Below are 13022 nucleotides of genomic sequence, written 5' to 3' on the forward strand. Positions count from 1 at the left end.
TATCGACTTATATTTGTATAAAATTCAAAGATCAAGTTGTTATGGTATTACAGTTATATAAAATACAAAAGTAAAAATGACTAAGATACAAACCGTAAAACACAAACTGTTGTATAAAAATTAAATATTAAACGAATAATATATCTGTTTTCATAAAAAAATATTTATATTCCAATTAAAATTCATATATAAAACAAACAATCAATGAGCTATGCATCTTGATACAGAACCCCGTTATCTTAATATATATTCAAGTTTTCGTCTAATACGTGAAGAGAAGACTTTATTCATAATATAAGTAACATAAGCAACTGTTTCTGAATAAATAAAACTATGTTAAGCCAAAATTCTTTTAGTTTTATTTTGATACTGACGAAGATATTAGACTTGATAGTCAGTAAACAAAAGTAGTAATGACAGAAACAGTTTACAATAACGCACAAGGAGGTCATAAATGTCCTGTTGATAACTTTTTCATATAAAAAAGCATTAATGATTTCATAACATAATGCTTCAGCGTTTTACAAAGTAAACAAAAATTTGTGTCAAGAAGTTCATTTACATAATATACGTGTATACATAATAATTCATATGTATAGTAAGCCTGGTGCCTTTTTCACAACTGCGTCACAAATATATTGACAAATACAGATCAAGAATATGGTCATGGAATGAAATAGGAAGAATTCAGAGACAATATTTGAACCAAAGATTTAACCAGAGCTGTTATGTTGCACGTAACAGATATCAAATCCCCTGTGCCGGATTAAAAATAGTCAAATGTACCTGTTTCAATCGTTCATAAACAATGACTTTACCCAATAAAAATGGAACAAAATTACACCTATAATATACAGTTGCCATATATAGTTTAACCATACAGTAATTCTTACAAAAAGAATAGTATTGTAGATGCAGACCAGAAAGTGGTTCGTACTCAAAGTCACAGCATTGGCAGAATCCAGAGTCCATTAGATTGTGATTCTAAAAACCGAACTACCAAATGAAATTGTAAAAAAGTCCATCTAAATTTCAATCATGGTGGTACATTTACATGTAATTTAATTACTAACACATCCTTATAGCAAAAGTACATGGCCATAATTGCTACGCAATCAAGAAAACGATGTAGACAGAAAAGTAACTGTGTTTAGAAATGTATGTTTCTCCTCTGTTACATTTACTCTTCATAAGTGTATTATTAAAGAATTACTGTGCAGCTTTTTCGTGCTGCTTTAAAAATCTGTATCAAATGTAAAGCATTATATATATGAAAAATTAACGTGCATATACAAAAAAAGCTTCAAAGCTATTTATCAAAATGTGTTAGTTTTTATAAACAGATTAAAAACATGTCTCAGTTCATTCTTTTCACATTTCATTGATATATTTGTTAAAATGTGTAAACACTCCTTACTAAAAGAAACCGTAATATATGTAAACGTTGCAATAGGCAAAATCTCAAATGTCTTTGGCTCCATCAGATTAAAATTAACATTTAAGATATTCATACCGTATCATGTAACGGCATATGTCCGCAAAGTGAAAGTTTTGAGTGGGCATACTTGGTAAAAGTCAGTCATGGTTGCCTGCTTTCACGGAGCAATACAGCCATATTAATGAATAAGGACATATATAAAAATGAAATGTTTCTTAGAAGATACACATCAAACATAAGAATTAGTAAACTAATCATTAATTTCTGATATTGCTTTGAAATTGAAAATCAATAACCAGATGTATATTTTTGTTTTAGGTTTCCAATCAAAAAATATTTGATAACAGGTTCACGAGCAAAAACAACAGTTTTTTCTGTATAACAAACTTCCTTTAAGAATATTCAATCAAGTACTCAGGGTATGCTTGGGTATCATGAAAGATCACATATATGCTTGGTGTTTTGCCATTACTGTCAGCTGCACTATCGTAACATACAGGAAAGTTATTGAAGGTAACTCCTGGTCTCTGAGGGAGTACTTCCACCGATGAATTTCCAAGACAATGAACACCTACAAGCACTCTGTTTAATAACATTCGTTTGACACCATTCACATCCGGTTGTGCGTATCTGTTGTTGTCTGAATATGCTGACTGAACAGCAAAGTATGCTCCTTTTCCATACGCACACACTGAAAATACAAATTCAACAAAATTGATAGTAAGGTAAAGATAAGAACGAAATAATAGTAGTATCTTTTGATCTCACATTTAATGTCACTGTGACCTTGACCCACTAACCACAAAATCAAAAGAAGCGAGATGTCTTTAAGATTACTCAAAAACATTGTGTGCCCTTTTTATTGGTAGCATAATGATAATAGGACAGGCGAACGTCCGTTCGTATATAAGTAGAGAAATTCGGACGGACCGTCCTTTACAGTATAACCCCCACTTTAAAAAGGAGAGCATAGATATTCTAATTTTGATAAATGCATAAGAATAATACTAATCAACCATGTAACATGATTACAGTATATATTCCATTCCTTGAATGCATTCAAACAAAGTAGTGAAGGTGCCGTAAGCATTGACAAATAGTCTCTCACTGAATACAATTGTCACAGAAAGGCTTTGACAGGGTACTAAGACATAAAAACAAATAAAAATGTAGTTTTTCAAAGTCCATATCCCGTCTCTACGACCATTTTGATGATAAAGTATGATATTCAGTAAATAGGTAAATAGTATTCTATTAATTATGTTGAATATATTAATTAATCTTTTTGTAACATTAAAATGGAGTAAGGATAATCAAATGTTGATAGAACAACGACAATTAATTGCTACTACATATGTACCATGCTAAAGACTACACTATTCGAATGGGATGAAACCAATATCTTAAAATGTTGAAGCATATAGCTATATAAGTGCATCACTTCAGACAAAATGGACCTGTTGCACAAGAAGAGCTTTCTGATAATACAAAATACTGGGAATACAAAAGTGAATAAGTGAGAAATTACTAGAAAGGAAGAACACATACCTGAAGTAAAGCTACGGTCATATCCATGTTTGACAATTTTTGGAACAGTATCGATGTCTGTCCCGTGCCAGAGCTGTCTTTCGTTTTGTATATTAGGATTTTGAGATTCCATTTGTTTCTTTTTGGTTTGGTATTGTTGCCACAAAAATTTATTTTCTATTCTGGATATCTAAGAATAGATTTTAAAGAATGAAACATGTGTATTTTGGGTAGTTTATTTCCATTTACGAATTTTAAATATTGTCAAGTCAATGTAATACATTTCTACTTTATATTTCTAAATAAAACAAATGAAATGTTATCTAACACAATGTCACAGCCACATTTAGAAAATATATACTAATTACCGATTAACAAGCAACAAATGCTGATCTTAAAACAATTTACGGGCATATTACATATGCACACTAAAATCGTAAAGTAATGATTTCTGACCTTAAACAGACATAAATTTACATAAAGTAACTAAATTATGTTAAATTGAGTTTGTTTATTTGATGTTAACAATACGAAATCTTCAATCTAAAATTTGATGTGACTTATTTCAAAGATGTCATTAGACGTCAACTCACGATAAAATGTAAGGAGTGAATTAGTTTGTTCCTGCATATATCCATACATAAAGGTAATTTTCAGATAAAATAAATATTTCTACCACTGAAAATTGAAATACATTGTTCCCTGGTCAGTCAGGTAAGTGAATCTATGTTTGTAGAAGTCAACAATGTATGAAGTTATAGGATTTCACACTGTCACTTGGATTTCATCACAAGTTAGATTGTTAATTCGTTTTAGAATTATCATAGAATGTCAGATCCTTACAATTCCATTTGTGCCAATCAGTTTTCAATATATCATTAAACATTACTGTTTTTATAGACCTCTATTTTGCCGTTCCTTTTTCTAATATTTATATATGGACATTTTCAAATACAACTTACGCTTCCGATCTTTTTCGGTTGACATCCTCCCTTGATAAATTTGTCTTTTACCTCGTTGAATTCTGCATCAGTCTCCTTAAGTACAATTTGCTCAAATGTTTTATTTCCGTCAAGTGCAATCGTCCAGTTGTCAGGCAGGGGAATTTCTTAAATCAAAACAATATATATATTTATCATAAATTATTTAAATTAGTATGTGATTGATTATTCTGCATTTGAATGTTCTAAGAACTTTAAGTACAAATATAAAAAAAAGAAAAACAGAATCCATAGAACTCGCATAGGAAGGCCAAAAGATGATGTTGCAGGTTCGGTTTGGTTTAGCCTGTTCATTTGTGGTAATAATTAAAACACGATTTTGACAATTTCAAAAAGTAACATATTCAAATGCATAAACACAATGTCTCTTATCACAAAGTTCCATGATTTCTTGATTGGTTTTTTACGTTGCAATTATTTAATATTTATAGTAATTTTAAAAAAGTAGGGAAGAGCATAATTTATATGTTAAATGCTCATACTAGATTGACATAGTAGATATATGTATGTTTTAGCTACATCGTATATAAAGTCATCTTTTATGTGAAGCTAATGTCTTGTTATCCTATAGATACTTATCTATTGTAACTTTTATGTACATTGTAAATAAACTGTCTTCTCATTTTTTCTTTGTTTGAACTTACGTTCATCAACCTTCGTTCTAAGATAAAGACGCCTTTTCTTTCTCGGGTCATCTATCGGGTGTTCCATCATGTCATTGATGAGCACTTTGTACGTTTTATTCTCTGTTTGGTTCTCATATGTAAAATCGTTGCCATTACCGTTGAGATAGTTCATGTGTATCTCGTAATTATCCGTGACATCAACGGGGAGAGAATTTCCATCAGCTGAATGTTAAATATGAAACTTAAAATGTATACATGTTATCAATAAGGATAAAAATACATTGATTCATAGTTTAGTTCATACTGAAGAATAACATACATGTATTCATGACATGTACATGTATGTCATAAAATGAAGACTTATCAATTATATGGTTATATTGACATGTGTCTGATATAACAATGGTGTGTTTTACAAATACATAGGGAAATTCTATTAATGTGTTATTCTGATAGGTTGTATTGCTCGTGCTGATTGTGCAAAATTGTGTTCTAACGAGCCCGTAGTGTGTGATATTTTTGAGGAATTGAAATCAGCAAAATTATAAACAGATTTACAATCAAATATTGTTATAAAGTCTGACGCATTAAAACACGAGTAAAGTAACAAGTACCATCGGCAAAGTACCACTGCACTGTCTCCGCAATCGTTTCTATATTCTTTGACTTCAAACGCATCTTTGGGAATGTTTCCCTCAACAATTCAACCGCTTTAAAGTGGCATTCACTCACACGGTCCGAGAGTCCCGAAATCTTCACGAGTTTTGACTTTTTATCAATCTCTATGTTAACACCATAACTCATCTCTAAGGTTTTTAAAGACCGTTCCTAAAAAAACATAAAAAAATGATTTATATACATTCATTGTGTATATATATTTATATTGGAAGCTATTATCTCTTTGTAATAATTCAGAAATATTTCCAGCTCATTTATTGATGTATTCATTGATCATATCAAAATTGCATGCAATCGGTTTGAATGAGTCTGCACATGAAGGAAAATGACAAAGTGCAACATCACTCATGCACCAGCTTTTAAAAGCGGTACTCAATTTTCAACACTTAAAGTGCAATGATCCTGAAGGGCCAGAAAATATGATAACACTGGCAACTTTTAACAGCTGCCACATGACACTTGACTTCTGCTCTTGATCATTTATTTCAAAAGCACATTTAAATATTCATCTTAACCGCAAGATGCGCCTGATGATCTTTTCCATGTCTATTTGTCATATTGAGGGTGAGAGGTGGATGTCTGCTGAAACTGGTGGTGATATTGTCATAGGTTGTCATCACCTGTTATGACATTGACTGACAAAATCTTGGAATTGACAATTGCATAAAATCTAATCAGTTTTTTTTTAATAATGCTTATCGATTCAAAAAGATTTATCTATTTAGCATATACATATATACAAGAGGGCCATGATGGCCCTGAGGTCGCTCACCTGTATATAGCCCCCCCCCGGGCCAATTTTTACCCAAGGGCTTTTATTTGAACAGACTTGGTAGACACCCATAAGAAGATGTTTCATGCTAAACATTTTAGTTCTAGCTCATTGGGTTTTTTAAAAGAAGTTTTTTAAGTTTTTACTATACACATATAGTTAAAAACAATGACACCCCTGGGGCAGGGCCAGTTTTGACCCCCGGGCTTTTATTTGAACAAACTTTGTAGATATTTACTTAAAGATGTTTCATGTATAATATCTAAACTCAAGCTATTTGGGTTTTTTCAAAGAAGATTTTTAAGTTTTTGCTATACACATATAAGGAAAATCAATGACCCCCGGGGCGGGGCCAGTTTTGACCCCAGGGCTTTTATTTGAACATACTTGGTAGACACCCATTAGAACATGTTTCATGCTAAATATCTTAGCTCTAGCTCTTTGGGTTCTTTAAAAGAAGATTTTTTAAGTTTTTACTATATGCATATAGGAGAATCAATGACCCCCTGGGGCGGGGCCAATTTTGACCCCAGGGCTTTTATTTGAACAAACTTGGTAGACACTCATTAGAAGATGTTTCATGCTAAATATCTTAGCTCTAGCTCTTTGGGTTCTTTAAAAGAAGATTTTTTAAGTTTTTACTATATGCATATAGGGAAAATCTATGACCCCCTGGGACGGGGCCAATTTTGACCCCAGGGCTTTTATTTGAACTAACTTGGTAGACATTCACTAGAAGATGTTTCATGCCAAATATCTAAGCTCTAGCTCTTACGGTTCTTTAAAAGAAGATTTTTTAAGTTTTTACTATATGCATATAGGGAAAATCAATGACCCCCCGGGGCGGGGCCAATTTTGACCCCAGGGCTTTTATTTGAACAAACTTGGTAGACACTCACTAGAAGATATTTCATGTCAAATATCTTAGCTCTAGCTCTTTGGGTTCTTTAAAAGAAGATTTTTTAAGTTTTTACTATATGCATATAGGGAAAATCAATGACCCCCTGGGGCGGGGCCAATTTTGACCACAGGGCTTTTATTTGAACAAACTTGGTAGACACTCATTAGAAGATGTTTCATGCCAAATATCTAAGCTTTAGCTTTTACAGTTCTTTAAAAGAAGATTTTTTAAGTTTTTGCTATATGCATATAGGGAAAATCAATGACCCCCTGGGGCGGGGCCAATTTTGACCCCAGGGATTTTATTTGAACAAACTTGGTAGACACTCATTAGAAGATGTTTCATGCCAAATATCTAAGCTCTAGCTCTTTGGGTTCTTTAAAAAAAGATATTTAAAGATTTTTCTTTCGGTTGCCATGGCAACCAGAGTTCTGCATGAAATGGAATTCTTTGAACAATCTTGATAGAGCTTCATACAAAGAGTATTCCTGCCAAGTTTCATTAACATTGGCCTTGCGGTATCATAGAAGATGTCCTTAGAATATTTAAAATGTGGACGGACGACTGACGACGGACGCCATTTGGTTGGCCATACTAAAAGCTCACCTGCACTTTGTGCAAGGTGAGCTAAAAATAAAAACGAACAAAAACCTCAACTTCTGTAAGAGTTTTTTCGTTTGATAATTCCTGGAAATTCAACTTTTCTTCTTTCACTTGATGTTTAACTATGTCTTGAATCTTCTTTTGAATCTTTTCTCCGTTTGTTTTCGAAACAATTTTAAAAATCACAACGTCATCTACCTCAGAATGTTTGTCAAAAGATGGTGGCGACACATATCGGAAAGTTTTATGTTTCTGTGGCATCTTTGAACCTTCGGTATAAATATATCTTATGTAGAACATGATTTTCTACCAAAAAACATAAGAATACTTATGTGGAAGGTTAAAAATAAATTTACACGATTAGAAAGAACATGAAATATTACGTAACTTTATCTTAATCTTTATGCCTTTTTACCGAGATATTTCTTTAAGAAGTCATACACTAGTCTCTCTCGCTAGATCATTATGTCTCAAGTCAGTCTCGTACAAACACATGCAGGCGTGTAAATAATTAGCATATGGTTTTGTTTGGTGCTTTTAATTTAAAACAGAACACTCAAACTAGTATATATAGATATAGTTCTTTTTTAATTCATAAATGATTTAAATGTTAAATGACTTCAACTTTTCAAAAATGTATGGAAAATATCATACAACTAATTATCAATTTATGAAATAAAATTCATGTAGAAGATATTGTATTACCTTTCTTGCTTATGATCATTCCAGCTCTGTGATTGTCGATGCTGCTGAAGCAATGCGGGATAACATCTTCAAATATCTGTGTAAAAAGAACGTAAATGCATGGAAAAGGACAATAGAGTATGCAGATATTTTCCATATCTTATAATCTTTGTACTTATGCATAATATATTCATTATACATATTTTTAATGTTCTTGCAATCATTTATCTTTGAATGTAATAAATCACAATATTTTTTAACAAATTGCGCTAAAGACTTTGACTCTTTCATGACCAGAAACAAAACAGCTAACATACAGAAAGTTTCATGCTTAACTTTGTAGGTTTGTATTGGGCATTAATGATTTTACCTTAGATATGCCATCGTCCATCGAATAAATGACAATGAAAATATCAGTGAGCGGAGAGTTTTCATTTTCAACTTCACAGATTGACTTCACCATAGCATTTGCAACTTTGTCAGCAGGAAATCCTGAATGTCCCGTTCCTATTGTAGGAAAGGCAACTGAACAGCAGCCATAATTGATTGCTTCAGCGAGACAAGTTGTTACCAAATCACTGACAAACTAAAAGGTATAATGGACATTATTTCGAATATTTCGTTCTAGAACTGTTTCAGGTTTCAATTCTGTAGTAAACTGTATGCAGGTCAATGGCTGATAGTTTAGGATGACTTTATTTTTTATATGAAACTACATAATTACATAATTTCTACCGTAAACATAAACACGCATCTTTTTTAATTAATTTCACACTTCTTTATCATCATAACAAGGGTCTTTATGTTTAAATAATGAAATGTTAAAAGAACAGTCATAGCAAAATACATTTCTTACTTTTTCACCGTTATGTGAATCCCATCTCATCGGAATCCTAGCATGAATGACTTGTTGGCATTTCAAACGCCCAGCTCTACTAGATTTGACTTCACCCACAGAAATTTTCCCTAAGTTCTGACATTCTTGCCTAATTGTATTTCCGCCGGCTTTTAATATTGCTTTTGAAATTTCACCTGTTAAGTTAGGAAACTCGGACGTTGTGTTTACTATGGCGTCTACCTGTAATTGATAGTTATGCTTTTAAAATTATTTCAAATGAGGGAAACAAAATATAATTATGTTAAAATATAAATTAATTCCAGATAAAAAATGATTCACGGTTGTTTTAATATATTTAAAATTTTATTGATATTTTCAAACCATAAATTTTATTTACAAATTAGCAGAATAAGATGAAAAGAATTCTTCGAACATAAAAAAATTCTACCTTTTGTTTGGTCAAATCACCTCTTAAAACATGCAAGGTTAACTTCTCTGATAAAGGTATTTTGTATGGAAGACCACCTGATAGAAAATATTTATATTTGATAATTTTGATATAGACTTTGCATTAAAGACTTTTTGGGAGTTTTCATATAGACATATAGGCAAAATTAAAACTGTTCAATAGAATTTCTTTAACTTGGCATTTTGTTAGATAATGATAAAAGAAGTATATTAAGATGGGAAAAGATGAAGTAAACGTCGTCATTTAAGAGATATTTGCCCTTGAATTGGACTTTTTGCTAATTTTTTACCTTTTATACAAAGAAATGAAATCCAAATTCATCCCTTACCTCCAAACAAATTGCTTTTGTCTGCATCATATTTCTTCTTATCGTGTTGGTTAACAGGCTTGATAGCATGAGCATTCTTTTTGAAATAAAATGATTATAAAACTTGCAAATGTAGATGCGTTAATGAAGGTATTTACAATTTTGTGAATGTTCATTGTAAATATACAGTTTTAATATTTTTAATATTATTTTTCGTTTTATTATCGTTTAATGTCTTCAATGGTAAATTATTCAAACGATATCAAGAACTTCTTTGTAGTTTTCCTCGTAATCGCGTTCTGCATTGATGAAAATATAAGACATTTCTATTAAAACATATGTGTACTCATATATTACCTGCCTTCCCCATTTAAGCCCAGTTCTTGGACTATCTAATGGTTCATCACGGCCCGAGTTTGGTCGAATCACTAACTTACTTTCGGCTTTTCTGATTGCTGTAACATAAAAAGTATCATAACAGTGTCCAGCATGAATGTCGTATATTTGTAAGCATACATTGCTGAAATTTGATTAAAAAGCCATAAACTTATTAACCCATTTTATTTATTTAATAAAAAAAAATGTGATAGTTTTACTGTCAAAGACATCTTTGAAATAAAACGTCAACATGTAATTTTATTAGAATACATTTATTTGACATTTATTTGATGGTATATGATATTAAGAACATTAAAATATGTAACTTTAGATATATTGTCGCTTACAAAGTATGCAAACAAATTTTATTAACACAACAAAATTAAGATACAATATGTACAAAGAAATTAATTCTGAAAATAGAATCCAATCAGAGCAATAGATACCAAATAATAGCATTTGTTGATCTAATTAGCAATTATAACAAGCATCGAATAGTTTAACAGCTCTTATACAATTTGCAAATGCGTTAACTGATTTCAATCCCAACAGCACCAATGAGTACTAAATCAAGTGATTTAAAATTAATAGAAATGAGAGATGAAATTCGCGGCGACTATATAGCTACCATTAATAGTCACAGTCTGATGTGATATATACAATAACAAATCTTACAAGATGACATGAAATTCTCCACTTGTATAGGTTTTCCATGTTCAAAGAAAACCCAGTGAGAGCTTTTGAGTTTTCCAAGAGCTTCTGTAAACTTCTTCACTGCAGCTTCTGACATATCACAAAGCACTACTTCCTTGATTACCGCATCTTTTGTCTGAAATAAATGATATTTATTGATAGCCTTTGTAACCGTCTGGTACGTATCAACTAATGATAAGAATAAAAATGTAATTATTTGTTTAGATAAATTTTTAAAAAAATCTGAGTATTGGATACGGTAGGATAGTAATCAGCAACAATTATTTGCTTTTCTATGTTTAAACATGTTTCATTTTAGTTAAGACATTTTATTGATGTTATATCAGCCACATTTCAGCTTAAGTTATTGAAATAGGCTCCAATTGCTCATCTGCAATGTTTTTAACGTTTTCATGTCCAAAATACATATTGAACAACGTAAAACAGTAAGCCATTTGTGTAAAGTCGGTTATGTCTTTCTAAAGAGTATAACTTAAGCAAGTGGGCCAACAAATTATTATTTATCCGGGCAGAATCAACTTTTTCATGTGGCACATAAATAAACATTGCAGGAAACTTCCGTTAGCTTTAAATGTGTATTGCTGAATATGTTTTGCCAGAAACTAACACTGTATAAGAGTAAGGGTTAATTCATTTCATTTATCATTATAAATTGTGTAATAATTGTTGATTTTCTTTTTCTTTTTTAATTCAAAAGTATTTGTAAAAAGATTTTACAATGGATATTGTGCAAATTAAGCTTATCAGTCAAAACTCTTTTCACTTACTGACCTTTATTTTTCCAGTTATTTTGTGTACCGAAAAACGTTTTGTAACAACAAGTTGAAAGAAAACGATGAAAACGATATAACGATAAACTGTTGGTTAATTGATATATAAGCTATAGTTTACCGTAATATCGTTTTCTACTTAAAAATACTTCTCACATTTTCAATGAAATCAGCTATTGCTTCTACAATATTAGACGTTGCTCTGTCTTCAGGATACTTTCCAGCGCCACATCCAATTGCCGTAAGAGACACTGATGCAAGTTTCTTGTCTTGACATGTCTGACGAATAAACGCATTACTTTGTGAAAAAGATAATAAGAGCAATCCAACATCTCTAGACATTGTAATGTTAATCATCAAGGAACTAGCTTAAATTGTACTGAATAGTCCTTTCTTTCACTATGTTTTTCTAGCTCTAATTTTTGTAATTAGATATTTATTTCTTTAGTAGATCTTTGGGTTTTTTGTTAGACCAGACAGATACAAGCTTCTTTTTGTGCAAATAATATTATGCTTAATAATATCATGCGGAAGTAAGCAGATATACTTACATACAGGGTTCTTTAGAAATTCACGGCATACTCTTTGTAGGTGCTGTGATTCCTAATTGATTAAATATTTCTTGAAAATTGAACAGCCTTACAAATGACATCGGACACTTCAATTCAAATATAATGAAATCAATAATATCGCGGCGGTAAATGATTACTTCAACTATTGATATGATGAAATACTGGGCTTACTTTTAAACCAAATGTTTATATTGGTCACATCTTCAAAAACAATGAAAATCATTGAATGAACATAAGCTCAAAATGTATGTATTGATACCTGCAATATTTTTCGAACTAGTGCTTTCAGCTCCTTTTCTTCTGAATTATTTCCATTTATCCATCTTATAGGGAATACATGAATAACATTTAAACAACGAAGTCGCCCAGACTCAGTCACAATCAGATCTCCCTTTCTGAAGCCATTGTTGGAAGGATCATCATATCCCTGTTGTTCTTCATTGTCTGGACGGCTTTGTATGACCTGTTTCTGTAATTCAGCGTCGGTGTCTCTGTATAATTTATCTTTATCACCGTTTCTTGATCTTTCTTCAATAGCTCGTAGCAGCTCGTCCCTGATTTCTGTTCCACCTACAATATTAAACAGTTTTTCAGGCTATGTAATAATTGAGGTTGTTACCACGTTAAAGTGAAATTTCATATATGTATATAATTATGCTTACAAAACAATTTTCAAACATCAAAGAATATGTTTATTATGTACTGCAAATATTTGTGCACATTATATGTATGCATTCATTTCTT

At 31.4% G+C, this 13022-nt stretch overlaps 1 protein-coding gene across 1 annotated transcript in view; it reads right to left on the bottom strand.

Annotated features, from left to right (window-relative positions):
- LOC132750965 (uncharacterized) overlaps positions 1-13022 on the bottom strand; it is a 28789-nt gene continuing 15767 nt past the window's right edge. The window contains exons 12-26 of the mRNA XM_060741057.1: positions 12538-12848; positions 11863-11985; positions 10898-11051; positions 10202-10299; positions 9866-9941; positions 9517-9593; positions 9087-9308; positions 8601-8816; positions 8252-8327; positions 7595-7815; positions 5207-5420; positions 4611-4814; positions 3928-4073; positions 2987-3155; positions 1-2129 (exon numbers count right to left, since the gene is read on the bottom strand). Of these exons, the coding sequence (XP_060597040.1) occupies positions 1831-2129; positions 2987-3155; positions 3928-4073; positions 4611-4814; positions 5207-5420; positions 7595-7815; positions 8252-8327; positions 8601-8816; positions 9087-9308; positions 9517-9593; positions 9866-9941; positions 10202-10299; positions 10898-11051; positions 11863-11985; positions 12538-12848 (2606 nt within the window). The 3' untranslated portion in view covers positions 1-1830. The remainder of the gene's footprint in view (positions 2130-2986; positions 3156-3927; positions 4074-4610; positions 4815-5206; positions 5421-7594; positions 7816-8251; positions 8328-8600; positions 8817-9086; positions 9309-9516; positions 9594-9865; positions 9942-10201; positions 10300-10897; positions 11052-11862; positions 11986-12537; positions 12849-13022) is intronic.

The sequence above is a fragment of the Ruditapes philippinarum genome, unplaced genomic scaffold (genome assembly GCF_026571515.1).
Source record: "Ruditapes philippinarum isolate M1 unplaced genomic scaffold, ASM2657151v2 ctg5176_1_1_1_1, whole genome shotgun sequence".
Lineage (NCBI taxonomy): Eukaryota > Metazoa > Mollusca > Bivalvia > Venerida > Veneridae > Ruditapes > Ruditapes philippinarum.